This window comes from Prionailurus viverrinus, chromosome C1 (genome assembly GCF_022837055.1).
Source record: "Prionailurus viverrinus isolate Anna chromosome C1, UM_Priviv_1.0, whole genome shotgun sequence".
Classification (NCBI taxonomy): domain Eukaryota; kingdom Metazoa; phylum Chordata; class Mammalia; order Carnivora; family Felidae; genus Prionailurus; species Prionailurus viverrinus.
In genome coordinates, this window is record NC_062568.1 from 202,813,688 (window position 1) to 202,841,416 (window position 27,729).

Sequence of the window (27,729 nt, forward strand, 5' to 3'; positions counted from 1 at the left end):
GAGGCGAGAAGTTGCGCGCGGGCCGCGGGAGCGAGCAGACGGCGAGGCGGGCGTGCGGGCGTGCGGGAGCCGGGCGCGGAGGACCGGGCCGGGGGCGAGGAGGCGGCATGGAGCGTCTGGCGCCCCGTGCCTGCCTGGCCCTGCTGTGGGCTTGTGTGCTGGCCGCGGCCGCCGCGGCGCAGGGCAAAGAAGGTGAGTGTGCGCGCGGGGCCGCCCGGGTCCGCAGCAGCCCGGGCGGCCCGACCCCGGGAGCCCGAGCCTCCCGGAGCCCCGCGGGGTGACGCGCGCAACTTTGGAAACCGACCTGGCGCCTCCCAGCCCCGGCGTGCCGGGGTCGGGAGGGCGCGCGCTGCCTTCGCGACGAATCTGGGACCCCAGCCCGGGTTACGGGGCTTCCGGGGACTGTGGGGTTGCGGCCGGGCGCGCGGGGCTCCGAGGCCGCCGAGAAGGGGCCGCGGTGCCGGCCACGCGGTCGCAGCCCGGGCGGCGCCTTCAGGAACGCGTCCCGACGGGGGCGCGAGGGTCCCCTTGGAGAATGGGGTGTCTGAGAGGGTTTCCGCGGGCTCAGTCTCTTGGTGACCTGTCCTCACTCACCCGCTGGGTCCGATTTTTGCCGAGAAGCATTCCTGTGGAGGCCCCTCGTTTTGGGGAGGGGGCTCTTTGGCCGGCTAGGAGCCTCCTGCGGAAGCCCCTGCTCCCTGAGGGCTTCTCCACGCCCCCTTTTGCCTCCAGGCGGGCAGGAGAGTGCAGGGGGAGTTTCGGGCCAACCTGCCCACGCAGAACCACCCTGTCTTCCCAACCGGCGTTCCCAGGCTCGGGGGTCAGGTTCGGGGCCACGAGTGCGGACAGGAAGTCCCAAAGTCAAGCGTTCTGAGCTAGGGGTGACTCAGAACGAGGAAATGCGGCAGGTGGGGGCGCGGTCTCTCGAGGTGTGGAGCCGTCACCCCAGGGCCACCGGGGAGTCCGGGCATCCGGGGGTGGGGGACTGAATCAGCCACCCCCGCCCCAGCGCTCCCTGAGCGGCGCCGGGTGAGGGGCCCGCAGACTTTGCCCTGGGCGGGGCAGGTGTGTGGATGGGGGCGTTGCCCCTCAGCTAGGGTCGCAGAGAGGATGGGGACTCCCGTCCTTGGCCCAGGACCTTCCTGTCCACCCAGCCGAGGCCGGCTTCGGTTTTCAACAGTGAGAACACGTTTTCCCCCCCGTCGGCCTGGGCAGAGCGAGGCTTCCGCAGGCTCCAGCAGGGGGAAGTGTAGAGGAAACCCCAGGCCTCTGAGAAGGTTCCTTGAGCCTTGCTTTCTTTTTCTGTCTCCCAGACTGGGGTTGGAGGCTTTGCTTTTCCAAGTTTGGAGGAAAAGAGGCCAGAGCTGGAGCTGGTGGAGGTGGAGTGGGGCAGGGGGTGCATCCTGTCCCAGTTCTTGGATGGGTCTGGGCTCCTGGTCCCAACTTGCAGGAGTGGGTGGCAGGGATTTCTGTGATCCCCAATACTCACCACCCCACCATCACCCTCCAGCTTTTGGTCCTCCCCCTTCTTGGGGAACTGTGCTTGGAGAGAACGGGAGAGACAGCTGGAATCCCTATAGGCTTTTCTGGAAGGCTGTCCTGGGGGCGAGGGGATTAGGCAGAACCGACACTACCCGGAGCTGCCAAGCTGTGCCTGGAGTCGTCTGGTGCTTGGGCCCCATATTGCCCCCTCCCCAGCCTAGATGACTAGCCACCCACCCGCTCCATGGGATTGAGGAGGAAAAGGGTGTGGGCTGGAGGGTCCTGGGATGGGGGAGCATTTTTGCTTAGGCTCCAACAGCCCCTGTGGATGACTCCCTAGATGTGCCCACGGTGGTGGTGGTGGTGGAGGCAGGCAGTGGTGATGGCCCAGCTGGCAGTTGCTAGTGGGTTTTGTTCTTTGGTTTTCAGGCTGAATGTGGTGGATCTGCCTGGGGCAGATGGGAGTGGGGTGGGCAGAGAGAAAGACCACATGCCCCTTCCACCCTTAATCTAGAAGACCGCTGCTCACATCCCTTCTCCTTTCTCGCCCCCTCCTTGTGGGCAGAGGAGCCGGGATGTATCTGGAGTCCCAGATGGAACCTGTTAGATTCTCAGCAGCCACTGAATCTGTCCTCCTTTCGCAAATGGGGAAACTGAGGGAGGCCCAGGCTGAGCCCTTGCCAGCCAGGGCCCTCTGCACAGAGAGGGTCACATCTGAGCATCTGGCTTTTTGAGCTGCTAGAGCCCAGGGCCCCTTGTGTTGTGGTTTCATGGCCGATTTTCCGAGGAAGCAGAGTCTCTGTGGGCACAGATGCAGTGGTGCCGATGAGGTGGCTGATGGGAAGGGGGCTGGAGAGTGCCCAGGGGCCCTGGAAAGTCCTTGGCTTGCTTCTGTAATAGCCCAGCTTGCCCTCTGTCCTCTGCCCTTTTTTCTTTTTTTCCCCACAGAGGCCCTGCCCTCCCCCTTTTCTTTAGGAAGTAGCTAGTTTTGGGGAAAGAGGGATGCAGGGAGCAGGGGGGTACCTCCAGGTAGTGCTGTGTTTGAGTAAAGAAAGCAATATGGACCCCTAAGGATGACGTCTGTCGTGGAACTGGAGGCAGAGAAGGGGTGGGGTGAGGGACTGAGGGCTCATGGATGGGCCCTGCCTAACCAGGGCCTCTCAGTGAAGGCTCCAGGGGCGGCCAAAAGGCTCCCAGGCCCCCACCCCTTCCAGGGAACCAGAGCCCTCAGTCCCTGGAAGAGCTTAGGGAGAGAGAGAGCCGCACCCTGGCTCCTGTTCCTGTTCCTGGTGATCGGTTCTAGGGAATTTCCTGGGAGGGGGCTATGGCTGGAAGCCCCCAGGGGAGGCCTCCTTCCTGTGTGAAGGCTTCTTTTCTTCTCAGATTGAGCCCCGTGATACTTCTAGAGCCAGGCCTGGGGCTGGAAGGGGAGTGCACTCTGGGAGGGGTGGTGGGGTTCCCTCTGTGCCAGGTTAACCCTTCAGAGCTTGAGAGCTATGAGCCCCCTCCCTCGGGGGCATGGACTGCAGCTTCCTACCTGTCTGAGGAGGAGGGGATGTGCAGAACTAGGCGGAGGGGCACTCACTGGGGTCCTCCTACCCACCCAGCTGGAGCCAGGAACCCCCAGATCCCTTCCTTTGTAGCCAGAACATTCCATCTGCCAGTGGGGTTAGTGCGTTTTCCAAGCCTGGGCCCTGGGCATGTCCGAACAAATCCGTGCCCCTACCCCACCCCCTCCAGCCACCCTCCTCTATCCCCATAGCCTTGGGACAGGTGCCACATCGGATTTCCTCTTGCCGGTCTGGGCTGCCGGGCCCTTCCTAGAGAGATTTGGCTCGGGTCAACGGCGGGTGGTGGTGCCTCCCACCAGGGGAGCAAGGCATTCAGACCCCAGGAGAGGATTTCCAAGACCCTCTCTGTCCCCCTCACTCTGTACCCATCCGTGAATCAGGCCATGTCTGTCCCCCGCCTGCCCGGGCTCCACCCTTAGAGTGATTCTTCCAAGTCCTAGTCTTGAGGAATGCTGCCTCTTGAGGCCATATTCTTCATGCTCCAGGGTCCAGAGGAAGTGTGCTCAGTCCCTTCCCCCTTCCACCTGAGGATTCTTACCCTCTGAATCCGGGGACTTTGCATAGGGCTCCATGCCTGAGTTTCCCCAGCCTCCCTGCCCTCTAGGGAGGGTGGCACCACCTGGAAGCTACCTGGACTTTACTTGGAAATGAAGGTGGGACCGTGCTGGGGTCTTGGGTCATGGCTGCAGCCACTGAGCCTGGCAGAGAGCCAGAGGTGGACTGACAGGTGCTGCCCAAGGGCAGGGCCAGATCTAGGGAAGCCCCTGGCAGTGTGTCCCTCCCCCGAGCTCCAGATGGCTCTCTGGGGACAGCATGGTCCTGGCACCTGATCCCTCTTGGGCCTGGAAGTCCCCTCTAAAGGTTTCCATCTCTGTTCCACCAAACACCCCTGGTAGGACCGTAGCCAGGGGTCAGAAAGACGTGGCAGGCGGACCACTTTCCCAGGGAGGGGACCTTGCCAGCTGTGTGTATCTTGGGCCTCTCCTAGAGGCCCCTATGGGTTCAGAGCTTTATCCTGCCTGCTCTGTGGCTTTTGTGGTGGGGAGATCAGTTTCCAGACACCCCCGCCATCAGTCCCCCCCTCTCCTCCCTGGAGCTGTTCCCACCTGTTAACAGCCCTCCCTTCTTGGAGTGCCAGGAGACGTGTGTGTACATATGTGTGCTGCGTATGTGTGCGACGTGGCCTGGGTGGGGTTGGGGATGTTTTGTGCTGGGGGTGGGGGGGGGATGTGGCAGGAGCAGACATGGGAGCCCCCCAGGCCCACATGCCTGCTGAGGGGCCTTGTTTCAGGAAGCAGACGGGGCGGCGTGGTGTCACTTAACCCGCCCCAGCTCTCTGCCCAGCTGCTGTCCCCCTGCTGGGCTGAGCTCTGTCCTGCTCTGCCCAGCTGGGGGCAGACCGGAGGGGGGTGGTGTGGTTGGAGCTGTGGCCTGGGAGACAGGGGGCCTAGTCCTCACCCAGCCTGTTGCATAACTTTGACCGGGTCCCGTCCCTTTCCCAGGTCCCTACTTCCCTGTCTGTCGAGGGACAGGTCTTTGGGATATAGTGACCTTGTATAGCGGGGTCTCTTTCTGAGAGCTGAGGAAGCTGTCAAGGCTCCTGGGGGGCTCTCAGCTTTCCCACCATGGCCTGAGCCCTGGAGATGCCCCCGAGCTAACTGGCCCTCCTTCCCATCTCTTCCAGTTGTACTATTGGACTTTGCCGCCGCTAAAGGGGAACTTGGCTGGCTCACGCACCCATATGGCAAAGGGGTAAGCCTTCAAAGTCAAGTAGGAGCACGGGGATGGGGAAACTGAGACCCAGTGAGGATGGGGTCAGCCTAGATCAAATAGCTCAGTCAGAGATCGAACTCAGGGTCCCGCTTCCCACACCAGGCTCTGCCATCCAGGCTGGGTAGGCTGGGGGTTGGAAGGTAGGGGAGGGACCTGAGAGGCAGAAAGGACTGGGGAGACAGCTGAAGGCCCTCCCAGAGCAGTGGCCCTCGGATGACCCAGTGGGCCGAAGCTCAGAGGACCCCCCACCTAGTTTCCTCTGCCTACCTCTTGGGAGGGTAAAGGTTGAACGTTCCCTATCTTCAAGGTCCCAGCCCAGAAAGTGAGAGGTAAGGGAGAGACAGGGAATGGTGGCTCCCAGGTCCCATAGCCCGGGAAACTGGATCTAGTTCCTTCCTGCTGGGCCTCTCTCCCTTCTCCACCGGCTGGTACTTCCCCTTCCTGCTAGGGGCTGATTTGTTTTGCCTCATCCCCACCCAAGTTTCCTCCCCTCTGTCCTGCCCTACTGTGACCAGGATTGGTGGACAAGACACTGGGATCCTTTTCCCAGCCTTGTGTGATTTTGGGGAAGATACTGCTGCTCTCTGGGCCTCAGTTTCCCCTCTGTGTAATGGGCACTTGCTGAGTTTGTCCGGGGGCCCTGAGCCAGGGAGAAGTATGTTTCTTGGTTGGGGGGTGGGGGGTGCCGTTCCCACTGCTGGCCAGCTCTGCGTGAGTCAGGTGCCTATCCCTGGCCACCTTAGCCCTGTGCAGGCCTGAGATGTAGCTCTGTAGATTTCCAGGATCCTAGAATGATACAGATCACCTAATCCAACCCAGTCATTATAACAGAGTGGGAACCTGAGGCCCAAGGGCATTCGAGAGGGGCCTTGGGCAGCATCATATAGTGTAGTCCAGGCCTCTTTCCCCAGCCCCTCTGCTTTTATTCATTCATTCACTTGTTCGTTCAACAAATATTTTCCTGAGCACCTACTCTGTTCCAGGTAGGCCCTGGGGTTACATAAAAGAATTAGGTGCAGTCCCCCCCCCCAACGAACTCAAGAGTCTAGTCTGGGAGCCAGATGTAGGTATCAGCACGTAGGTTCCAAATGCTGTGATTAAGGGGGTATGGAGACTGAGAGGCAGAGGGGGCACATGGCTCAACCTGAACAGTGGGGCATCATCCTTTGTTTTTGACTTAACCCTTTCCCCTGCCACTCACACACATACAGTAGATGATGACGATGATGATGGTGACACTGGCTGCCAGTGTGACAGTGCACTTCTTCCCCACACCAGACAACGTGCTTGGCATTTCGTAGACACTCTGTCATCTATCCTCGCAGCAATTCTGCGAGGCAGACCTTGTCTCCCTCCTACAGATGCAGACTTTGAGGCTCAGAGAGCTTAAGTGATCCACCTGCGGTCACATGGGACCCCCCCCCCCAGACCCCACCCCCGGCTCCCAGTCCATATAGAGGGACAGGCCGCAGCTCAGCCACTTGCAGCCTGTGAGGACGAACTTGAAGCACCTCTCTGGGCTTCAGTTTCCCACCCCTATGGCGAGAACTCTAAAACAGCATCCCGATGCCCCGCTCTGCCTCCTGGGCATTGCCTCTGGGCCTCAGTCTCTCCTCGGGCGCCTGCCCACACTAACCTGTCGCCCCCACCCCCCGCCCCCCTGCGCAGTGGGACCTGATGCAGAACATCATGGACGACATGCCCATCTACATGTACTCTGTGTGCAACGTGGTGGCCGGCGACCAGGACAACTGGCTCCGCACCAACTGGGTGTACCGCGGCGAGGCCGAGCGCATCTTCATCGAGCTCAAGTTCACCGTGCGTGACTGTAACAGCTTCCCGGGGGGCGCCAGCTCCTGCAAGGAGACTTTCAACCTCTACTACGCCGAGTCGGACGTGGACTATGGCACCAACTTCCAGAAGCGCCAGTTCACCAAGATTGACACCATTGCGCCCGACGAGATCACGGTCAGCAGCGACTTCGAGGCCCGCCACGTGAAGCTGAATGTGGAGGAACGCTCCGTGGGCCCGCTGAGCCGCAAGGGCTTCTACCTGGCCTTCCAGGACATTGGCGCCTGCGTGGCGCTGCTCTCCGTCCGCGTCTACTACAAGAAGTGCCCCGAGCTGCTGCAGGGCCTGGCCCGCTTCCCCGAGACCATCGCGGGCTCCGACGCACCCTCCCTGGCCACCGTGGCTGGCACCTGCGTGGACCATGCCGTGGTGCCACCTGGGGGCGAAGAGCCCCGCATGCACTGCGCGGTGGATGGCGAGTGGCTGGTGCCCATCGGTCAGTGCCTGTGCCAGGAGGGCTACGAGAAGGTGGAGGACGCCTGCCAGGGTGAGTGACGGTACAGGGGTGGCAGGAAAAGGGGCTGCTGGGGTGGGGGCTGTGGTCCTGTGAGATCCTGGTAAGGTCATCCCTGCTCGGACTCTGACGTGCGGAGGGGTCTGTTAGAGGAAATCACGAGAGCCTTCCTGGTCTTCGGTTTCCTTATTTATGGTTGGGTTCACTCATTCACTGAGAAGGGACACACTGAAAAACAGGAGACTATGGAAGGTTATGAGCAAGGATTGGAGGACAAGAACGCCTGGGTTCAAATCCCAGCTCTACGTTTAGCTGTGTGACTTTAAGTCAGCTTCTTAACCTCTCTGTGCCTGGTTTCCTCATCTGTAAAGCGGAGACAAACATAGTGCCCACCTTGTAGGGTGCTTATGATAATCAAATGACTTAATGCTCGTAAAGTGCTTAGGTCAGTGCCTGACACGTAAGTGCTTTTAAGCGTGGTTGTTATTTTTGATTCATCCCACAAGTACAATTTAAATATCTACTATATACCAGCGCTGTGGACCCATGATGCAGTCTCTGGAGCTCGTTCCATCCCTGTTAACTCACTGCATGACCTTAGGCAAGTCACTTAACCTGTCTGGGTCTCAGGCCGCTCTCTTGTACACGGGGTGAGGGAATTGGACCCAGGATTCCATCCCCTGGCTGCACATGAACCACCTGGGGAGTTTTTGGAAAACGTGTGCCTTGAGGTAAGAGTGGAAGGGAAGTGTGAGATCTGACGTTCCCCAGGGCCACGGTCCCAGGTTCTCCTGATGAATCTTCTACTGCTGACAAATGGAACCCAGAAAGGGGCCAATTGTACTGGACTCTGTCTGGGAACGGGGCCTGGGCATTTGTGAGCTCGCATCAGGAGGCTGTGGCTTGGCATGGCCAGGGCCTGTGACAGCGGAAATCTCTACAGCAACGTGGAATTTTTTTCAATGGGTGACTTTTTCTAGAAATCGCTGTGGGGCAGGGCATTTGTGGAATGCAGGCCAACCTTTGGAAGGCCAGCTCATCCTCTCTCTCTGGGAATTTCTTTGCTGAGATAAGCGGGGTGTTGAGAAATTGGGGTTTAGTTGCCTGTAGTTATACGTACCCACTGGGTGATCTTGGGTAAATCTCTCTTCATCTCTGTCCTAGAATAGGAAGGCTTTTTACTTGTTTTTTTAGCTACAGATCCTGCAACACACGAAGTAGGTTGAAATGTCGGAGGAGACTGAAGCCTTTTCTGATCGGCTCCCTTTGCCTCTTAAAGCCTCAGAACCTTGCTTAACACGCTCTGTAAGCCCCTGGATAAGAAGTTCCTTTTCTGGCCATAAGCCTGTGCCTTAGTCTCTGCTCTGGCCCTTCCTGCCACCCCAGTGTCCTCCCAGCTCCCCTCTGCTGTCTGAGTCTCTCTTCCTTAGGCGGCCCCTGCTTTAGGTGACCTCGAGTGCACACTCCCAGTTTCAGACAATGACTGCGGGGTGGGGGGGCCCCGAGGCAGCCCAGTGGGTCGAGCAGGCTCCTCCCACATGACATCCTCACACAAGAATGCGGGGGTGGGGGGGGGTGAGGGGCAGCTGAAAACTTTCCACAGGCTGGTGATTCGGGCCCTGCAGAGATAAGTGGACATTGGGGTTGGGGGTGTTCTTTCCAGCAAGGCGGGGGGCAGCCTTCCTTCCCCTAGAGGCGGGGGGTCAGGCTTCTGGCAGGCTTTGTTTGTGAAGAGCTGGATGGGCCCCGGGTAGGGAGGACTGGTTTCCACGAGCAAATCTTTGACTTTCCTGGTGGATCCTTCTCAACCGTGAGCCGCCCGGAGTCCTGGATTTTCTTCCTTGAGATCCCTCTACCACAATTAAAATTCCCTTCGGTGTGGTCCAGGGGCCACCGTGTGGCTGGGAACCCCCAGCCTGGCTGCTCTTTATCCCTGCGGATGTTCTCAGCAGCCCCTGACCATGATGCCAGTGGAGAGAAAAACAGTGACTCCTGTAGACAAGTGATCTTCACCGGCAGGTGTGAGCTAGGCGAGCACTTTATCCGAACACTTGCTCAGTCCGGCCCACCTTGAGGAGGCTGAGGCTCAGAGAGGCAAAGAGACTTGTCTGGAGTCACACAGCTAAGGCGTGTGGTCGTATCAGGATTTGAATCCAGGTGATGCTGCAGCTCCCGGGCCGGAGGATGGGCCGGGAAATGGGGCGGGAAATGACCAGTTCCTTTGGAATCCCTGACTCAGCTCCTGGCCAGGAGACAAGCTCTCTGGGTAGTCCCTGGATGGCGGGTCCTGGCACAGGAGGGAGGGTGATCGGGGGCTGTTACTAAGCACACTGAAGGAGAAACAGAGGCAGGTGCAGGGCCCGCCCTCCCTGCCTGGCCCTCCACAGCGCCGTGGACCCAGATTCTCCCACTGGGGCTTTTACTGATGACAGATGGAGTGCAGAGAGGGGTGTGGATTCCCTGAGGTCACTGAGCACCTGGCCCAGGTCATCTTCAGAGTTCACTCCTTTTCAGGGTTCTTTCCCCAGGAAGCTTGGCACTCAGGAAAGAGTTAAATGGACAACGGCAGGGAGGCACCTCCCAGGTGCTGTGATCGGACAGGTGGGCACACTGCCCGGAGAGCTTTCTGAGCTATGTCAGGAATGAGCCAGCTTCACTCCGGTCCCCCGCCTGCCCCCAGCCCTGCCCGGAGTGGGGGGTGGGGGAGGACAGCGGAGTCGCTCAGGCTGACCGTCATCTCCCCCGGGGCGGCTTTGTCTCTCCTTCCTGTGCTGGCATCGGCAGCCGAGCTGCTGGGGCCCTGCCTGGCGCCTTGGCCGTGGGCACTGCCGGCCAGGTGAGCAGGTGGCCAGCGGCCTTGGCCAAAGGCTCAGCCTAGCAGCTGGGAGGCCAGAACTGGAGGTGGGCACCGTGAGGAATTCCTTCTTTGGAGGCTCCTGCTCCTTCAAGGGGCCCGGCCCCCTGGGGATGTCTCCTGTCTAGTTTCCCTGTCACCCGGTTCGTAGGGACACCCCAGTCCGGGCACCAGGCTGAGCATTTCACATGGTTTCCTTCAGTCTTCACGAGCCCAGAAAGGCTGAGGACTTTAGCTCCATTTTATAGATGAGGAAACTGAGGCCCAGAGAGAGGAGACAGTGACTAGTGACCAAAAGAGCTGGCAGTGTACTGTGCCCAGCTCGCTGCCCCTGGCATGTGTCCTACCCATGAACGACATGAACTTGGCAAGTCCCCTCTGGGCCTCATTCTCCCCATCTGTAAAATGGGTGGGTTGGACCCCTGCCGATCTAGTGATCAGAGTCCACCTCCTGTGACTTTCTACTGAAAGCCTAAGAACCTGGATTGCTCGGGCAAGCTGTTGACTGGGTGACCTCACCTCGTGCAGCAAGGATCAGGGTCCTAGTGCTGACGTCCTGAGTGGCCCAGGCCTAGTGGGGGTGGGGGTGGGGGGCCCAAAGAGGAAGGGAAGGCATCCTCTGGGCAGGGGATGGCTCTGGTTACGGTGGTCTTTGGGTAGGGTGGCCCCAGGCTGCGTCAGGGGCTGTTGGCAGAAGCCCCGCTTAGTCAGGACATGACTGATCCTCAGGCTGGCGGCTCTGTGAGCTGTTGACTCTTGGGCACGTCCCCTTCCTGGGGAGTGCCACCGGGCCTGATTTCTGTGGTTTCCTCTGGCCTGCTGGGTGGGAGCCACGGATGGGATGGGATGGCCGCTCCCCACCTCTGTGCCCTGCCTGCCCCGCCCTCAGCTCACACAGGGGGCAAATTCACACCCCGGCAGGCAGCTCAGGGGGGCGGCCCCTCCCTCCCTCTCCGGAGGTAAGTGGGTCCCCTGAACGGAAGGAAGGAGGCAGGCAGGGAAAGCAAACAGAAGATAAAAGGCTGGTGGTGGGGAGACAGCAGGAGGCGGAGGCTGGCGGTGGGGGGAAGCCAGGCTTATCTCTGGCACGGTGGAGGAATGTGCCTGAAGATAATTCTCCAGGGTGTGTGTGAAAGGGGCAAGGTGCTCGCCACGGGGACATCCCCACATGGGGCTGCCAGAGCCTGCTGGGGAGTGAGAATCCACCGGTCTGGGGCCTGGGGCCGACATTTCCCCTGGACGACATTTCCCCTGGACGTTTCCCCTTGTCGGCAGGGTCGATGACTCCTGGGTCACCATTTGCTGCCCGTCAGGGCAGGAGACAAAGTCCACGCGCTTTCCCCCTGAGCCTCCGGAAGGTGACTGGCCCCAGGTGAATTGCCACTATGACCTCTTGACCCCGTGACCTCCCCACTACCAGTTTGGGAGGTGGTTGGGCCTGGGGGGAGGGGCTCTGCCAGGGGCTAGATTTGCGTCACTCCAGAGGGTGTGTGTCCCTAAGTCACTCCACGCTGCCATCTGAGAGGCGGGCACTGGGAACTGGAAAAACCGGGGTGCCGCTCTGGGCGCAGCCACCGTGCCCCAGTTCCCCTGTTCGGTGGGGCCCGGGCCTGCCAGGCAACCTGCACCAGAGAAGCTCTCCATAGGTGTGCGTGCCAAGGCCGGGCTCTGGCGCCGGGCGGGTGGGCATCCTGGCGCACCATCCCTGCAGGGCCTCCGAGGGCACTGCAACCCTACTCACTTCCGTGGCGAGTGTTGAACGTACACGTCCTAGGCTTTGCCATCTTCGCGCGTTCATTCGCTCATTCGCCTATATCCATCCGGTCAACAGACGTTAGCTGAACACCTACTGCATGCCAGACCCGGGGCCGGGCCATGGGACGCATAGAAATGGGACTCTGTACCTGGTCTCCAGGAGCTGCCGGTCTCAGAGAAGATCCTCATGTGAGCAGAAATCATTTCAAATGGAGCACGAAAGCCAGGCTGTGAATTCCCCTGAAGCAGAAACAGTGTTTATCTCTCTCACTATCGTATCCCAGATTGTGCCAGACACGTAGGAAGTGCCCAACTTCTATTTGGTAAACAGAAGATTGAGTAATAGATGCCCTAATGGGGCAGAAGAGGGCCAGAAGTTGGGCAGTCTGGGACGGCTGTGGAGAGGCGCTCAAGCTGGGTATTGAGGGATGCATAGGAGTTCCCCGGTTGGCTAAGCGACCCATGGGTGTTTGTGTATGTGCGAACACCCAGTGCGTGACCCCGTCCCCACTTGCGTGTCCAGAATGCCAGGAAATCTAACCAAGTCAGAAAGACGCGGGGGCTTGTTGGTTGGTGTCCTCCATGCAGATTCTGGGGCGCCCCCAAGCACGGGCACACCCTCCAGGTTCCCCGAGGACAGCCCCTCGTAGTTGTGCGGCTGGAGGAGGGGGCAGCACATTCCCGTCAGGCAAGTACTTGCCCTGTCGATGCTGCCTCTCCACTGTATTATCTAGCATATCCACAGCGGAAATCTCTCCAAATTCCCTCTTTCCTGCCGGCAGCAGTCAGGCCACCCCCGGGCTCTGGGGCCAAAGAATGGAAGCTGACTCTTCCCCCCTCCCTCCACCTTCCTCCTCTTGGCACAGGGCTGGGGGCGCTGGGGAGCAACCGCCCGGTGGGGAGTGGGGGCACGGGGTGGGGAGGGGGGGTTGCAGGTGGCTAACACCTTCTGGGTACAACCAAGCCTGAGCTGTGGGGGTTTGTGGGCCCCTCCCCAGCCTGAGGGCCTGGGCCGGAAGGTGTGATGGTGGTTCTAGGGGCCCCTGAACATCCCCACTCCATTGGGCCCAGACACCTGGAGCCAGTACTTACCCAGCGCACAGGCCCCTCCAGGGACAAGTCAGGGCACTTGGGGGAGTGAAATCCCAGCATAAAATGGCCCAGCTCTCTGGAATTTCAGTTTTACTTGAACATTTGGGGGAGGAGAGAGCTATTTTTGTGATGTAACAGATACATAAGGAGGGATGCAAAATGCACGTGGATTTCTGAAGTACAGTAGGAGGCTTGGTTCCCCAGCCAACACTCCGGGCTCGATTCTACCTTTCCTTTGCATTGGCCATTATGGTGCCCAGGCTGAGAAAAGAGCTTTGTCAGGGAGGTGCCCCCCCCCCCCCCCCGCTGCCCCCGTCGCCCCCCAATCCGCTACCCTCAGCTGCTCTGAAATTAGTCTTGGGATTTTCTGGCTGTTGAAGCGGGTCAGGACTCATCTCCTGTCTCTTCGGGCTCCTTTTAGAAATGTTGATTTCTCTTTGTGCTAAATCAAGATGTTTGTGGGAGGAGAGGGGCTCCAAGTCGAGCGTCCTGGGTTTAGGTTTTGGTTTCGTGTCTTAGGAGCTTGTTGACCTTGGACGCGTGGTCTTGCCTCTCTGGGCATCAGACTCCTCTCCCCGAAAGTGGCACGAATGATACGGGGCGCCAGTTTAACAGGCTGGTGGTGGGGACTAGGAGTGTCAGATGCTTGCTGGGCCCAGGGGCGGCGGCACACAGTAGGTGCTCAATCAGCGGTCCCTGCTAGTGACTGGGGCTCCGGGCTCTGCAAGAGCGGGAGTTGGGCCCCAGGCCCCCTCTGTCCTTGACGAGCCCCCTGCCCTGCGGCCTGCGCCCTTTCAGGGCCCGGGCTGGGGTTCTGACGTGACAGCACGTGGAGGAATGGGCTGCCAGCGCGCCCTTGGAGTCCTGTCCCCTGACTCCCAGTCCTGCTCCCCTCCTCCTCTCACACAGGGAACGGGACAAGGAGGGAGACTCTGCCCAAGAATTTTCTTGACAGTGCGGATCTGACCGTGCCATTTTGCTCTACACCAAACCTTCAGTCCTTCAGTGGCACTCATTGTCCCCAGGATAAAGTCCTGGCTCCTTGGCCTGGCATTAAAGGCCTTCCTCAATCTGGCCCCTGGAAACCTGTCAGCCTTATTGCCTCCTGCCCCCACTCGTACTTTCTGTGTTTTCTGTGTTAGTCCTGCTCTTTCTCGGCCTGACCCTCCTCCAACACCCCTGCCCCACTGAACTCCTACTCAGCCTCTAAGCCCCAGCTGAACTGTCCCCACTCTGACTCCTCAGACCTTAGCTCTTGCCCACCCCAGTGGCAGACATTATCGTGTGTTCCTGTCGCCTGAGTTCAGGGGCTTTGTCTCATCTCGGGGTTCGTGCCACAGAACAAAGAACGTGGCACTAAGGTGGGAGGTGTCTCAGGACATTGTCCTCAGAATAATCTGCAGGGAGGTACAGTCATGGCAGGGCTGTAGAAGAGGTTGTAGGAGAGGGTGATCCCACCCCACCCTGGCCACTTGAGCAGCTGCCTAAGCCCTGGGCTGCCCTGGAGAGCAGGCCTCGTGTCTGGGCAGCTTCCTGCCTAGGAAGCCAGGGGCTTGGGGCAGGAGCGGGACAGGCTGGTGGGAGGAAGAAGCCTCTGGAGTCAGGTGCCTGAGCCCCTAGCCGGCCTGGCCAGGACAGGACCTTCCCCCCAGGGGGAGGAAAAGCTGCTTCCTGGCGGCCCTCGTGAGTGGCGGAAATGACTCAATCCTGGAGGCAGCTCCACGGAAGATGCCGGGGGAGGGGGGGAAGGAGGGGACCGGCCTTTCCTGCTTCCTGGTGGGCCAGCCCCGGAACAGGAAGGCAGTCGGGTCCTGGGGTGGGGGAACACCTGCAGGGGTGGCATCCTGAACGGGTGTGCCTGGCTGATCAGCTGAGATGGTGGTGAGAGTCCGTCCGCAAGCACCAACGGTGTGGATGTAGTTACTGCCCTGGGCAGCTTGAACCTTAGGTGGGGACCCATCAGGCTGGTCTGCGCGGATCAAAGGAGAGGAGGCAGGCAGGCAGCGCGCTCTGTCCGGGGCCGAGCCAGGTGTGAGGTCGGATTCTCGGGAAGCCGAAAGGGGAGACGGAAGCCTTGAACGCCAGGCTCAGGTGTGGCCCTTGTTTCGAGAGCAGGTGGGGAGGGCGCGGAGGTTCGGAGCACAGGGGCGAGGCACTCGTTGTAATTTTAATTTAATTGTTTTAAAATTTAAATCCAAGTTGGTTAACACGCAGTGTAACAATCACAAGATGTTTCTCCAGAGAGAAAACAGGCCCACAGGGGTGTGTTTAGCAACCTGCACGGGGTCCCCTGGCAAGGTCCCACTAAAGAAGCCACTGAGGGGGTGAACTGTCTCTCCCTGTGTCTGCCAGCCTGCTCCCCTGGATTCTTCAAGTCCGAGGTGTCCGAGAGCCCCTGTCTGAAGTGCCCCGTGCACACCCTGCTGTCCCCCGAGGGGGCCACCTTCTGTGAGTGCGAGGAAGGCTACTTCCGGGCACCGCAGGACCTGCCGTCGATGCCCTGCACTCGTGAGTCTTGCAGCGGGTCGGGGAGGTTGGCCGGGGGGCGCGTGGCGCGCCGGTTGACACGTCCAGGCTCCCGGGGCCTCAACTCTGCCCTCTGTGCAGGCCCGCCCTCCGCCCCGCACTACCTCACGGCTGTGGGCATGGGCGCCAAAGTGGAGCTGCGCTGGACGCCCCCCCAGGACAGCGGGGGCCGTGAGGACATCATCTACAGCGTCACCTGTGAACAGTGCTGGCCCGAGTCTGGCGAGTGCGGGCCCTGCGAGGCCAGCGTGCGCTACTCCGAGCCGCCGCACGCGCTGACCCGCACCAGCGTGATCGTCAGTGACCTGGAGCCGCACATGAACTACACCTTCGCGGTAGAGGCCCGCAACGGTGTCTCGGGCCTGGTGGCCAGCCGCAGCTTCCGCACTGCCAGTGTCAGCATCAACCAGACAGGTGAGGGCTGGCCCGGCTGTGCCTCTGAGGCCATCCGGGATGCGGGCGGGGCTTCCGGAGGGTGGCCACCCAGGGTGCAGCTGTGTCCGGAGACGGGCAGCAGCAGGTGGTTAAAGTCATAGTCTGTGGGGTTGCTTCCGAGCTCTGTGACCTCTCTGGGCCTCAGTTTCCTCACCTGTAAAATGGGAGAGGTAAGAATAGAGTTATTGAGAGGATTCAATAAACTGTTATATATGAGGCTCTTAGAACAGTGCCCAGTCCACAGACAGGTTATACCAAGAGTCCCCTGTCGCTTTACTTTATTATTTATGCACTCGTAAATATTCGTAGGGCACCCCGAATGTGCCAGCCCGCGGGATCCAGCGCCTGCGGCTCTGTGCTCTGGGGCTGGAAGTTAAGAATCCCAGCTGTGGGGGGAGGGGGGGCGCCTGGGTGGCTCAGTCCGTTAAGCGTCCAACTTCAGCTCAAGGTCACGATCTTGCAGCCCGTGAGTTCGAGCCCCACGTGGGGCTCTGTGCTGACGGCTCAGAGCCTGGAGCCGGCTTCGGATTCTGTGTCTCCCTCTCTCTGACCCCTCCCCCGTTCACGCTCTGTCTCTCTCTGTCTCAAAAATAAATACACATTACAAAAATTAAAAAAGAAAAAAATAGAAAAAGAAAAGAAAAGCCCTGAAAGAACCAGGGCTGTGGGTGAGACTGGGTCTGGGTGCACTCACCCCCCTGACCCCCACCAGCTCCTCACACCCTTCCCCCCGCCACCGTCCTGCCCAGAGCCCCCCAAGGTGAAGCTGGAGGGCCGCAGCACCACCTCGCTGAGTGTCTCCTGGAGCATCCCCCCACCACAACAGAGCCGTGTGTGGAAATATGAGGTCACCTACCGCAAGAAGGTAACTCGAAGGGTCGGGCTGGGCTGCAGGCAGGGGGACTGGCTGGTCAGAGGTGCTTATCACATCCTGCACATGGGGACACTGCGGCCGGGGGTTTTCCCAGCAGCCACCTCTCCCAGGCCAGCACAGCAGAGTGTTGTGGGAGAGAAGACACAGTACGCTGGAATTTTCAGGAGAGAGAGTCGGGATGCAGGCAAAAACCTGGTCTTGGGGGCGCCTGGGCGGCTCAGTCGGTTGAGTGTCCGACTTCGGCTCAGGTCATGATCTCACGGCCTGTGGGTTCGAGCCCCGCGTCGGGCTCTGGACTGACAGCTCGGAGCCTGGAGCCCACTTCGGATGCTGTGTCTCCCTCTCTCTGCTCCTCCCTGCTCATTCTCTCCCTCCCTCTCTCTCTCTCTCTCTCTCTCTCTCTCTCTCATAAATGAACATTAAAATAATTTTTTTTTAAAGGCTGGTCTTTAAAAAAGCCTGATCCAACCTGGTCAGACAGACCTAGGTGTGAGTTTTGGGTCGTGCGCCTGCTGGCTATAACCTTGTGTGACTCACTTCGTTTCTCTGAGCCTCGGTTTCCTCGTCTGTAGGAAGAGTGTCGAGTGTGCTAGAGAAAGTGAGCCTCCTTGCTAGGCTGGGCTGGGAGTGGTCTCTGGCGGGCTGATACCCCTGCCCCGCCCTCATCATCGGCCCCTCTCTCTGTGGCCACCCCCAGGGGGACTCCAACAGCTACAACGTGCGCCGCACCGAGGGCTTCTCCGTGACCCTGGACGACCTGGCTCCAGATACCACCTACCTGGTCCAGGTGCAGGCACTGACGCAGGAAGGCCAGGGGGCCGGCAGCAAGATTCATGAGTTCCAGACGTTGTGTGAGTTGGGTACCGGGAACGTGGGCCCTGAAACAGAACAGGTGGGACATCTGGGAGGAGGAAACGGATCAGAGAACTTAGCAATGCCCCCCTCCTGGTCAGCCTGGGCCTGGGATAGCCCTGTGTGGGAGTCAGCCCCAAGTCTGGGGAAGGGGCGGAATTGAGGGCTGGGGGCGGGGGACCAAGGACGTGCATTCAGGGCAGTATTGTGAGAAGGAGGGACGTGGGGTCCGGCATTGGCAGACTCGGTTCAAATCCCGTGTCACCGAGAGAGTCCCACACACCTGGAAAACTTACTGTTTTCCCTGGGGAGGACCTATCATTTGCCATCTATGAAATGGGAATATTCTCATGCACCATCACAAGTAAAAGCATCCAGCACATGTCTCGGGTCCCTCAAGTGGCCTTTGGGTGCAAATCCAAATCCACGGCATTGCCGTGATTTGGAGCGTGGGGGACTCCCTTGACATCAGCTGGTTTTCCCTGACAGCCACGGAAGGATCTGGCAACATGGCGGTGATTGGCGGTGTGGTTGTTGGCGTTATCTTGCTTCTGGTGCTAGCAGGAATCGGCGTCTTCATCCATCGCAGGTTAGTTGGAGCCCCGCCCGGGCTTCCCAAGGGCTGAGGTGGGACGCAGAGGGGGCGGGAACCTCAGTTTCCTGTCTGGAAAATGGGGCTGATGGTAATCTAATCCCTGCCTCCTGGGGGCTGTGAAGAGGCAGCCAGCCGTAAAGGGCCCAGCACAGCGCCTGGCACGCCGCAGGAGCTCAGGACGTGGCGGTCGTTATCTTTGCTCTTGGTAGTAACGGTGTGTCCACACTTCCTCTGGACACGCAGGCAGGAAGCTCTGGGAGCTCTAATGAGGAAAGCCCTCATTATGGCCACTTAAGGGGCCATTATGGGGCGTAGATCCCAAGGAGCGAGCCCTGCTTGCTTGCTCATTTCCTCCCCGCCTCTCCCGCTGCCTTCCCTGCACCCTCTGCCTGCTGAGCGGAGTGCTGAGCTCACCAAGCGCCCAGAGGGGAGCAGGAGGCTCCTGGCCAGAGCAGGTCGCTGACCCCTCTGTGTGTTTGGTTCTCCGGGGGGGTTCTCTCAGGAGGAAGAGCCTGCGGACCCGCCAGTCCTCCGAGGACGTTTACTTCTCCAAGTCAGGTGAGAGGCAGCACCCCTCCATGCCCCGCCCCGCCATCCCCGAGCTCTGGTGGAGATAGGGGACAGCCTTGCAACCAGGGCTCTGCAGTGGGCGGCTCAAAGGGGTGGGGCCAGGAGCTTGGTGGTCACGTGGCCTCCTCCCCTTCCACTTGGGTGACCCCTCCCCAAACTGTGACCCCGCCCCTCCTGCTCCCTTCCAGAACAACTAAAGCCCCTAAAGACATACGTGGACCCCCACACATACGAGGACCCCAACCAGGCTGTGCTCAAGTTCACCACTGAGATCCATCCATCCTGTGTCACGCGGCAGAAGGTGATCGGAGCAGGTGAGCGCGGCGCCCCAGCAGAGGGGCCTGGGACCCGGCTGGAAGCGCTCGATTCCCCGGGCTGACGGGGTGCTCCTCCCACCTTGTCTTCCTTCAGGGGAGTTTGGGGAGGTGTACAAGGGGACGCTGAAGGCGTCGGGGAAGAAGGAGGTGCCCGTGGCCATCAAGACGCTGAAAGCCGGCTACACAGAGAAGCAGCGGGTGGACTTCCTGAGCGAGGCCAGCATCATGGGCCAGTTCAGCCACCACAACATCATCCGCCTGGAGGGTGTCGTCTCCAAATGTGAGGGCTGGCACCAGGCTGGAGACGGGAAACCACCACCCACCCCCCCCCCCCGCCCCACCCCACCCTGGGCCGGACCACCCATGGCAGGGGTGGAAAGGGGCTGCTACCAAACAGGGGCTCGGTCCGTAGCTGTGCCCACCCCCACCCCCAGCGGTGCCCCCTGTCCACGACTCTGGCCACCCCCTCAAACCTGTGTCCACCCTCTGCAGATAAGCCCATGATGATCATCACTGAATACATGGAGAACGGGGCCCTGGACAAGTTCCTTCGGGTGAGGATGTGGGTTGGGGTAGGTGGGGGGTCCAGGGCTGGTGTGCCCAGGGTGCCCGGGGGGGCTCGGGGGCTGGTGGCTGAGGGCCTGTCCTCTGGCAGGAGAAGGACGGCGAGTTCAGCGTGCTGCAGCTGGTGGGTATGCTGCGGGGCATCGCGGCCGGCATGAAGTACCTCGCCAACATGAACTACGTCCACCGCGACCTGGCCGCCCGCAACATCCTCGTCAACAGCAACCTGGTGTGCAAGGTGTCCGACTTCGGCCTGTCCCGTGTGCTGGAAGATGACCCCGAGGCCACCTACACCACCAGCGTAAGTGCTGGGGCCGCTGTCGTCCCCGGGGATGAAGGGCTCGAGGGCAGAGCAGCCTTCACTCTGGGCACCTGGGCACAGCCCTCAGGAGGCGAGAACACTCTAGGGAGCGTGGAGGAGGGGCCCTGACTAAATCTGGCCTGGCTGCCAGAGTCCTGGGGCTGGCCAGAGGGGCAGTAGTGACCGGGCCTGGGTCTCCCACAGGGTGGCAAGATTCCCATCCGCTGGACGGCCCCGGAGGCCATTTCGTACCGCAAGTTCACCTCGGCCAGCGACGTGTGGAGCTATGGCATCGTCATGTGGGAGGTGATGACCTATGGCGAGCGGCCCTACTGGGAGCTGTCAAACCATGAGGTAGGCCCCCTCGCCCTGCCCGCCCTCTCCTGAGCCGAACTGAAACCCTTTGCCTGTTTCTGAACTCCAGCGGCTGGGCAGAGAAGAATTTGGGGGGCTAATCTTCGTCTGGTGCATTCAGTAAATGTTTATTGAGGGCCTAGTATGTGCCGGGCCTTGTGCTGGGCTCCAGGCCCAGTCCCTGATTATAGTCAGTGGAAGGACAAGGAAACAAGCCGATGGAGGGGTGGGGGGGGAGGGTGTCTGCGTTCCTGCGTGTGTGCACCCGCGTGTGCATGTGATATATGCGTTTGTGTGTGTGTGCGTGCACATGCCTGGTGCCTCACGCAGCCTGGAGGCTGAGACACGGAAGGGGAAGGAGGCATGTCTAGCTCCTAGCTGAAGGAGTGTCTCCTATAGATGTCCCGAGACTGGAGGGAGGCTGGCTTCAGCCTGGGGCGCCCTGGAGGGTGCAGGGTCAGGAGCCCCTTCCTCCGTGGGGCTCTGGAGACAGACCCTTAGCACTAGCCCTCTGTACCTCTGAAAGTTGTGGTCTGAGTCAAGAAAGGAGGCCCATCGCCTCTGTTTCTGGGGCTCCCCTTCCCTACTCTGCCCACGTGCATGTACGGGGCCTTCTCGGGGACCCTGCCCAGATCTGGCACCTGTGAAGGCACGCCTGACCATCCTGCCTTCCCAGGTGATGAAGGCCATCAACGAAGGCTTCCGGCTCCCCACCCCCATGGACTGCCCCTCCGCCATCTACCAGCTCATGATGCAGTGCTGGCAGCAGGAACGCGCCCGCCGCCCCAAGTTCGCCGACATCGTCAGCATCCTCGACAAGCTCATCCGAGCTCCCGACTCCCTCAAGACCCTGGCTGACTTTGACCCCCGGTTAGTTCCATATCCTCTGTGCATGGCGGCCCCTACTTTTTGACTCCTGAGCCGCTTCAGTGCAGCGGCCGGCCAGGGCTAGCGGACAGGGGGCTCGGCACTTACACGGGGGCTTTCCTTACACCGGACAGGGGCTCAGGTAATGCTAATGGACGCCATCGACATATATGGGAAATGTGCTGGGCAGTGTGCGCCGTGCCGAACATGTTTTAACTCATTCAAACAACCGATGAGATGGGTCCTGTAATTATCCGCCTTTTGTTGATGAGGAAGCTGAGACAGGGCGATTAAGTGTTTTATGTGCTGGCAGGTGGCCAGGCTGGGGCTGTGCCCCCAGGAACCTGAATCTTAACATTTCATTATTTTGTGGTTATTGGTGGTGGCATTGCCAGCGGGGGTAGAGGGGGGCAGCAGGAGCTGTGAACGCTGAGGGCTCGCGCCGCGCCAGCCTGTCTCCCTGAACCCTGCCTGATCTGGCTTCCCCGTTGCCCAGGTAAGGAAACTGAGGCACGGGGCAGCTGGGCGAATTGCCCAGGTTTAGGGAGCAGCAGGCTTGGAGCCTGGATGCGGCAGTCCCTCACTGGCAGGTGGGTGCTTCCTGTTGCAGCGTGTCTATCCGGCTGCCCAGCACCAGTGGCTCAGAGGGCGTGCCCTTTCGCACGGTGTCCGAGTGGCTCGAGTCCATCAAGATGCAGCAGTACACAGAGCACTTCCTGGCGGCCGGCTACACCGCCATCGAGAAGGTGGTGCAGATGACCAATGAGTGAGTCTGGCCCCCCCCCCCCACCCTTCTCCCCACCTCCCTGCCTCTCCCCCTTACTCTCTCTTTCTCTCTTGGGGGAGAGAGTCTTCACAGGAAGGGCAGAACCAGGCCGGCAGCCAGCAGTTCTGGGCACTTGTTCCTGGCTACCCCCCCCCCCCCGCCCCCCCCGTCTTCCTGCATCTTTTTTTTCCAGAATGGGAAAATAATAGCAATTGTAATAAGAGCAGTGTTTATCGAGGGCTGACTATGCGCCAGCTGTGAGCCTGAGCACTTTGAATCCGTGTGCATGCCACCTCGGCAGGTGGGTCTTGTCAATGTGCCCGCCAGACACGTGAGAAAAGGGGGTGCAGAGAACGGCAGTGACTTGCCCAGGGTCCCATGGCCACTAGGGGAGCGGCAGGATTCCAGCCCTGGCCAGTGAGGGCCCAGAGCTCAGGGACCACGGAGGTCATTCGTGGAGAAACTGAGGTTCAGAGAGGTGCCACTTCAGGGCACACGGTCTGTAGCTGGGAATCTGGGAATCTTCACAGCTGGTGTCTCCTTGAATTTCCTGGTTGCCTTGTGAGTAGATGTTACTACTTCCCCCATTTAGCAGGTGCGGAAACCGAGGCTGCCAGGTTATGTAGCGTGCCTAAGGTCACACAGCCAGGTAGGGGCAGCATTCCTGCCCAGGATGCCGAAAAGAAACGGGCAGAGCCCTTGGACTTCACGTCTCCCCAGGTGGTTGACTCTGGGCCTGCAGTCCAGCCTGACAAGAAGTGCCAGTTGCCCCGGCCCTGGCTCAGGGCACAGCCCTGTGTCAGGCCGCCCTGTGGGAGCTCTGCTTTCCCCTCCAACATCGGGGAACTTTCCCGGCATGGCCTTGGCTCGGACACCTCTTCCTGCCCCGGCGGGGAGAAGATATTATCCTCTTAGCCTTTTGTGCCTCCAAAAATAGCATTAGGTCCCAATAGCCCAGCTCGTAGAGGGTCCAAGGTCAGGGCCGGAATGGGCCCTGGGGCTGGGAGGTTTTGGGAATCACACGGAGGGGTCAATCTGGGCCTCCCACAGTTCGGGGTCACAGAAGTTCTGGGATCTGGGCCTGAGCAGGAATATTCTCCAGGGGCTTTGAAGACCGCTCAGCTGGGCTTCTGATGGCTGGTCACAGCTTCTTCAACCAGGCCACGGCCCCTCCCAGGGGACGGGGAATCAGACAGGGACAGAGCTGGCCGGGGGGAGGCCTGGAGACGAGGAGAGAGGAGACGGGTCCCAGGAGATTTTTGTGTGTGTGTGTTGCCAGCCGGCGGCAGGGTCCCAAGCTCGGGCTGTGCAGTCACACTTTGGCTTCAGGCCCCACATCTGCCGCTTCCTCGCAGGGGACCTTGCAAGGGTCCATCTTTGGGCCTTGGTTTGCATTTCCCTGCTGTACAGATTGCATGGGTGCAGTTCAGGTGACAGCACATGGCACCCCGTAGGGGCTTAATCCACATCACTCTCCTGTCTCCTCCACCCCCTCGCTTTCCGCCTGAAGCCTGTGGGCAAATGCCAGGGTTCCTGGGCCCCCTCCTGGAACAGCCCCTTTGCCCCTCCAGGGGCTCCCACCAGGGACAGCACAGATTCTCTTGTGGGTGAGCAGAGCTGAGGGCAAGGTGAAGTGCTTACAGGAAACACATGTTCTTAGAAGCTTCCCGAAATAGCCCGGGGTGCTCCTTGGCCAATTCCTTTCCCACGAGCAGGGACAGGGCTATCTTGGATGGAGGGAGGCTGTGTGTATGTGTGTGTGTGCATGTGTGCTGTGTTTTGAAAGGCCTGAATAAAGGCAGGAAGTCATTCCATGCTCCCTTCTCCTCCCACCAGCTCGGTGGTGCTCAGAGCTCAGGCCTGTGTGACTCACCACCACTGCCTCCTTCTTGATTTCAAATAAATGAAATGAATGGGGATCTTAGAGCACTTTTTTACCCTGAGGGTTGTGTCTACACATGCCGTGAGTCCCGGTGGGAGGCAGTGAGCTGGTCTCAGAACTCAGCACTTTCCCCGATGGGGTCGGGGGTTAGGCTCCAGGGTCCCTTCCCTACCCCACTCTGGTCCCTCCCAAGGAGCTGGCTGCTTGTTCTCCTGTGGTCCCACGGCGGCCACCTTTTCTCAGATCGAGCATCCACCACCCTATCTTGGAGTCGCTCGAGGGTCTAGCTAGACTAGTGGTTCTACACGTCTTTTGAGGAACCAAGGAAGTAGGGGACGTTGTGCCCCAGGAAAACGCCCTGTCCCGTGTCTGGGGTGACACAATACAGCTTTCTGTGACGGAGGCACAGGCTGATGGGGCTTATGGTCTCTTCGTGCCCTCAGCGTGGCCTTGTGCCGACGGACTGTTTGCTGAGGCCACGGATCATTCACATGCGAGGCTCCAGGAGCCCTCTCTCACTCTTTGTGGCCAGGCCAGCACACAGTAGGCAGGGGAGGTGTGGCCTTTGAATCTCCCAGGACCGGGGTTGGCCTTGAGAGACCTCAGAGGAGAGGTAGCCCCCGTCACGTGTCTCCCTACCCCCATGATGAGAGTCGATGGGAATGGCAAGAGGGAGACTGAGGCTGAGGCAGGAACAGGCTTGGGATGGTCTACAAAGGCCACAGGCATCAGCGGGTCTGTGATTCTCATCTTTTGTGTCTCTGGTTAGCAAATGAGGCAGGGAAGGTATCGGGGTCTCTTTTGTGTTGAAAGAGGACGGAGCTGGGGTGGGTGGCTCAGGAGCGTCTCACCAAAGCTTCCCATTTTACATATAAAGAAACTGAGACCCAAAGACAGGACAGGACCTGCTCAAGGCTTTGATGAAGCCTGGGACTAGAATTTGGCCTCTTGCCTCCCAGCCCAGGGTTTTTGTTCCCAGGTGGGTCTCGGGAACAACCTCCGCTCCCTCCCTGTCAGATTAACTACACCGATTTGGGAGAGGGGCCCAGGGCGGCCCGGGGAACTGGCTCCGTGTCCCCCAGAGCAGCCGTTCATTCATTCAGTAGGTACTCCTTGAGGACCTACTGTGTACCAGGCCTGTCCTGGAGCCCAGAGGACTAGGTCTCTGTCGGAACCCTCCGAGTGCTCACATAACCCCCTGATTCTTTAAATTTTTTTTTTTCAACGTTTATTTATTTTTGGGACAGAGAGAGACAGAGCATGAACGGGGGAGGGGCAGAGAGAGAGGGAGACACAGAATCGGAAACGGGCTCCAGGCTCTGAGCCATCATCAGCCCAGAGCCCGACGTGGGGCTCGAACTCACGGACCGCGAGATCGTGACCTGGCCGAAGTCGGACGCTTAACCGACTGCGCCACCCAGGCGCCCCTGCCCCCTGATTCTTAAACCATACATCAGGGTCTTTGGGACTCGATAAAATGTAGACTCCCTGCCCCACCTGGAGAACTTCAAGGTCGGCGAGTCTGGAGTTAGGCCCGGGATCCTGCCTTTTTAGTAAGTGCCTCCTTCCCGGGTGATCCAAGTGCTTCCCTGGGAGCACACTTTGAGACCTGTAGGCGTGGGGAAAGCAGCGCTGTGTTTTCAGCACCCTTAGCTGTTTCGGTCAGAATGGCCCGTGGTGCTCGGTCAGGACGTTCTCCCAGGTGTCGGACTTCTGGCCTTCCTGCCATGGTGGGAGCAGCCAGCCCCTGTTGGAGGTCCGTGAGCCACCCTCCCCGCGCCCCTGGGTCTGCCCTTCCCCGCTCAGCACTTCTTCGAGGGCTCCCAGAGCCTGTGGGAAAGTCATGTCTCCGGAATTGCAAACAGGAGCTCGCACCATATAATTAGTTTCATTTACAGCCAGGAGACGGCCCATAAAAACCTGGGTGTTTTCATGGGTTTGGGCTGGTGGGTGCGGGTGGTGGAGGAGAAAAGTCCCAGAGTGAGCAATAAACATCCTGCTCCAGGGCTCCTGGGAGCATAAGTGGTTTTATAAGAGGATGGAGAGGCATGGAAAGGGGGGCGGGAGGGGGCTGTGGGCTCCTGGGCACATCTTTCCATCTGGCACCCCCTCTCTGCCACCAGTTTCTGGGGTCTGCCAGCCTCCGGCGAGGTACTCATCCCATTTTACAGGTGAGGAAATTGAGGTTCCTAAAGGGAAAACACCTGCCTCAGTGCGACCTGGTCACCTGACTGGTGACCCGCAAGCCCCTCCCATTGGGAGCCGGCAGAACTTTAACCTTCGAGGTCCCGCTGGGAGCGGTTCCTGAGTTCTTCCTCAGTTGTTAGCAGTGGGCACCCGGAGGGAGGAGGGGTGAAATAAAGCGGTGGCTGGGAAGAGACCTTGGGGGGAGAGCTTTGAGGAACACCCCTAGAGGGTCCCTGCCCCCTGCCCCCGCTCCCCTGCAACTGATGATGGTGTCGGTGCTGCCTGGGGAAGAGGACAGACCCAGAGTCTGGTTCGCGGCTTGTTCAATTTCCAGCTCTTTCCGCCTCCCAGCTGTGTGACTTCACCTCTCCGAGTCTCAGTTTTCTAATCTGCAAAATGGAGATGTAAAGAGCACCTGCTGTACAGATCATTGTGCAGATTTGATTGTGGGGGTGGGGGGGAAGCTTCTAGAGTTGGTGCTTCTGTTCTTTATGGGTACTTAAGTTTATTTATTTATTTATTTTGGGGGGGGGGGCAGGGGCAGGGAGAGAGAGAATCCCAAGCAGGCTCTGGGCTGTCCGCACAGAGCCTGACGTGGGGCTCGAACTCACCAGCCGTGAGATCAAGACCTGAGCCGAAATCAAGAGTCGGACGCTTAACTGGCAGAGCCCCACAGGTGCCCCCAGAATCAGGGCTTCTATCGGTTTCTTAACTTTGTCGATGTTAGTGAGCTTTCGGGATGTAGAACCTCCCGTCAGGCCTCTGACCCCTCCGTGCCCCCCTCTTCTCCCCTGCCTCTCCCCAGCCAGCCCCTAACTCTCTCCCTTCCTCACCCACAGCGACATCAAGAGGATTGGGGTGCGGCTGCCCGGCCACCAGAAACGCATCGCCTACAGCCTGCTGGGACTCAAGGACCAGGTGAACACAGTGGGGATCCCCATCTGAGCCCCAGCCGGCCTCGAACCCCCTCGGCCAAGAATACTTGAAGAAATGGAGTGGCCTCTCGGCCTGCTCTGCACTGGGCCACCAGGGACCTTATTTATTTTTAGTTATTCCATATGGATGCCACCCTGAGGCCTCTGCTGGGGGGGGTGGTGGTCTTGGACGACACCTTGGCCTAAACTGAGGAGACGCTCAGGGACCCCGAGCTGGGGGCCTGTTCATCTACGAAGGACAGACTGCCAAGCACTTAGCAGGCACCCCCATGGCCCCAGCACCCCCTGGGGCAGGAGCCCCGCCAAGGCATTCAGACAGACACACAGGACATTTCCGAACTGACCTCCCCTTTGCTGTCTTGGGAGGTGGAGGGGAGGGGTAGCCTGTGGCCGTGTGAACAGGGTACCTCAAGTCCCACCCACGAATGAGAATCAGACAGCCAGCAAACTCAGCTGGGCAAGACCCACGGTGGTTCCCCTGTCCCTCTGGTGCCTTCCTCAGCCCCCCAGGCCCTGTCCTCAGCCCCAGCGGGCCAAATCTTGCTTCCCCGGGGCCCTCGCAGGATGCTTGGTTGTGTTGAGGTTTTTTTTAAATATATATTTTATATTTTGTGGAGAGTATGTGTGTGTGGCAGGGGGCCTGGCCAGGGCTGGGGACAGACGATGGCCTGTGTCAGACATTCCCAGGCTGGGGGCCGGTCCATCCGGTCTCCCTCCCCTTTAGACAGCATTCACTACTCTGTCAGTGTTAACGATTTTGTTTTGTTGGGTATTTTTTTTCGAACCTTAATTTATTATTATTTTTTTTATATTTATTGTTAGGAAACGACTTATTTCTGCTCTGGAATAAAGTTGCAGATGGTTCAAACTGA

General features: G+C 59.6%; 1 protein-coding gene across 2 annotated transcripts; it reads left to right on the plus strand.

The window, feature by feature from the left end:
• EPHA2 (EPH receptor A2) lies at positions 1 to 27,729 on the plus strand. 2 transcript variants are annotated; one of them, XM_047871868.1, is made up of 17 exons: positions 1 to 192; positions 4,738 to 4,805; positions 6,495 to 7,164; positions 15,185 to 15,340; positions 15,440 to 15,772; positions 16,543 to 16,658; positions 17,365 to 17,518; positions 18,009 to 18,108; positions 18,617 to 18,672; positions 18,873 to 18,998; positions 19,096 to 19,281; positions 19,494 to 19,555; positions 19,657 to 19,866; positions 20,071 to 20,220; positions 20,897 to 21,090; positions 21,698 to 21,853; positions 26,762 to 27,729. In XM_047871868.1, the coding sequence occupies exons 1-17, from the start codon at positions 108 to 110 to the stop codon at positions 26,865 to 26,867; spliced, it is 2,928 nt and encodes a 975-aa protein (XP_047727824.1). In that variant the 5' UTR covers positions 1 to 107; the 3' UTR covers positions 26,868 to 27,729. The 2 variants fall into 2 exon arrangements, with proteins under 2 accessions (XP_047727824.1, XP_047727825.1); XM_047871869.1 differs by lacking the exon at positions 4,738 to 4,805.

What these genes read in the sequence shown, in the direction of transcription:
- EPHA2 (XM_047871868.1), top strand. Translation starts at nt 108, where the DNA reads ATGGAGCGTCTGGCGCCCCGTGCCTGCCTGGCCCTGCTGTGGGCTTGT. An exon ending in CGTTTACTTCTCCAAGTCAG is followed by an intron (nt 18,673 to 18,872) that starts GTGAGAGGCAGC and finishes GCTCCCTTCCAG; the next exon opens with AACAACTAAAGCCCCTAAAG. An exon ending in GCAGAAGGTGATCGGAGCAG is followed by an intron (nt 18,999 to 19,095) that starts GTGAGCGCGGCG and finishes GTCTTCCTTCAG; the next exon opens with GGGAGTTTGGGGAGGTGTAC.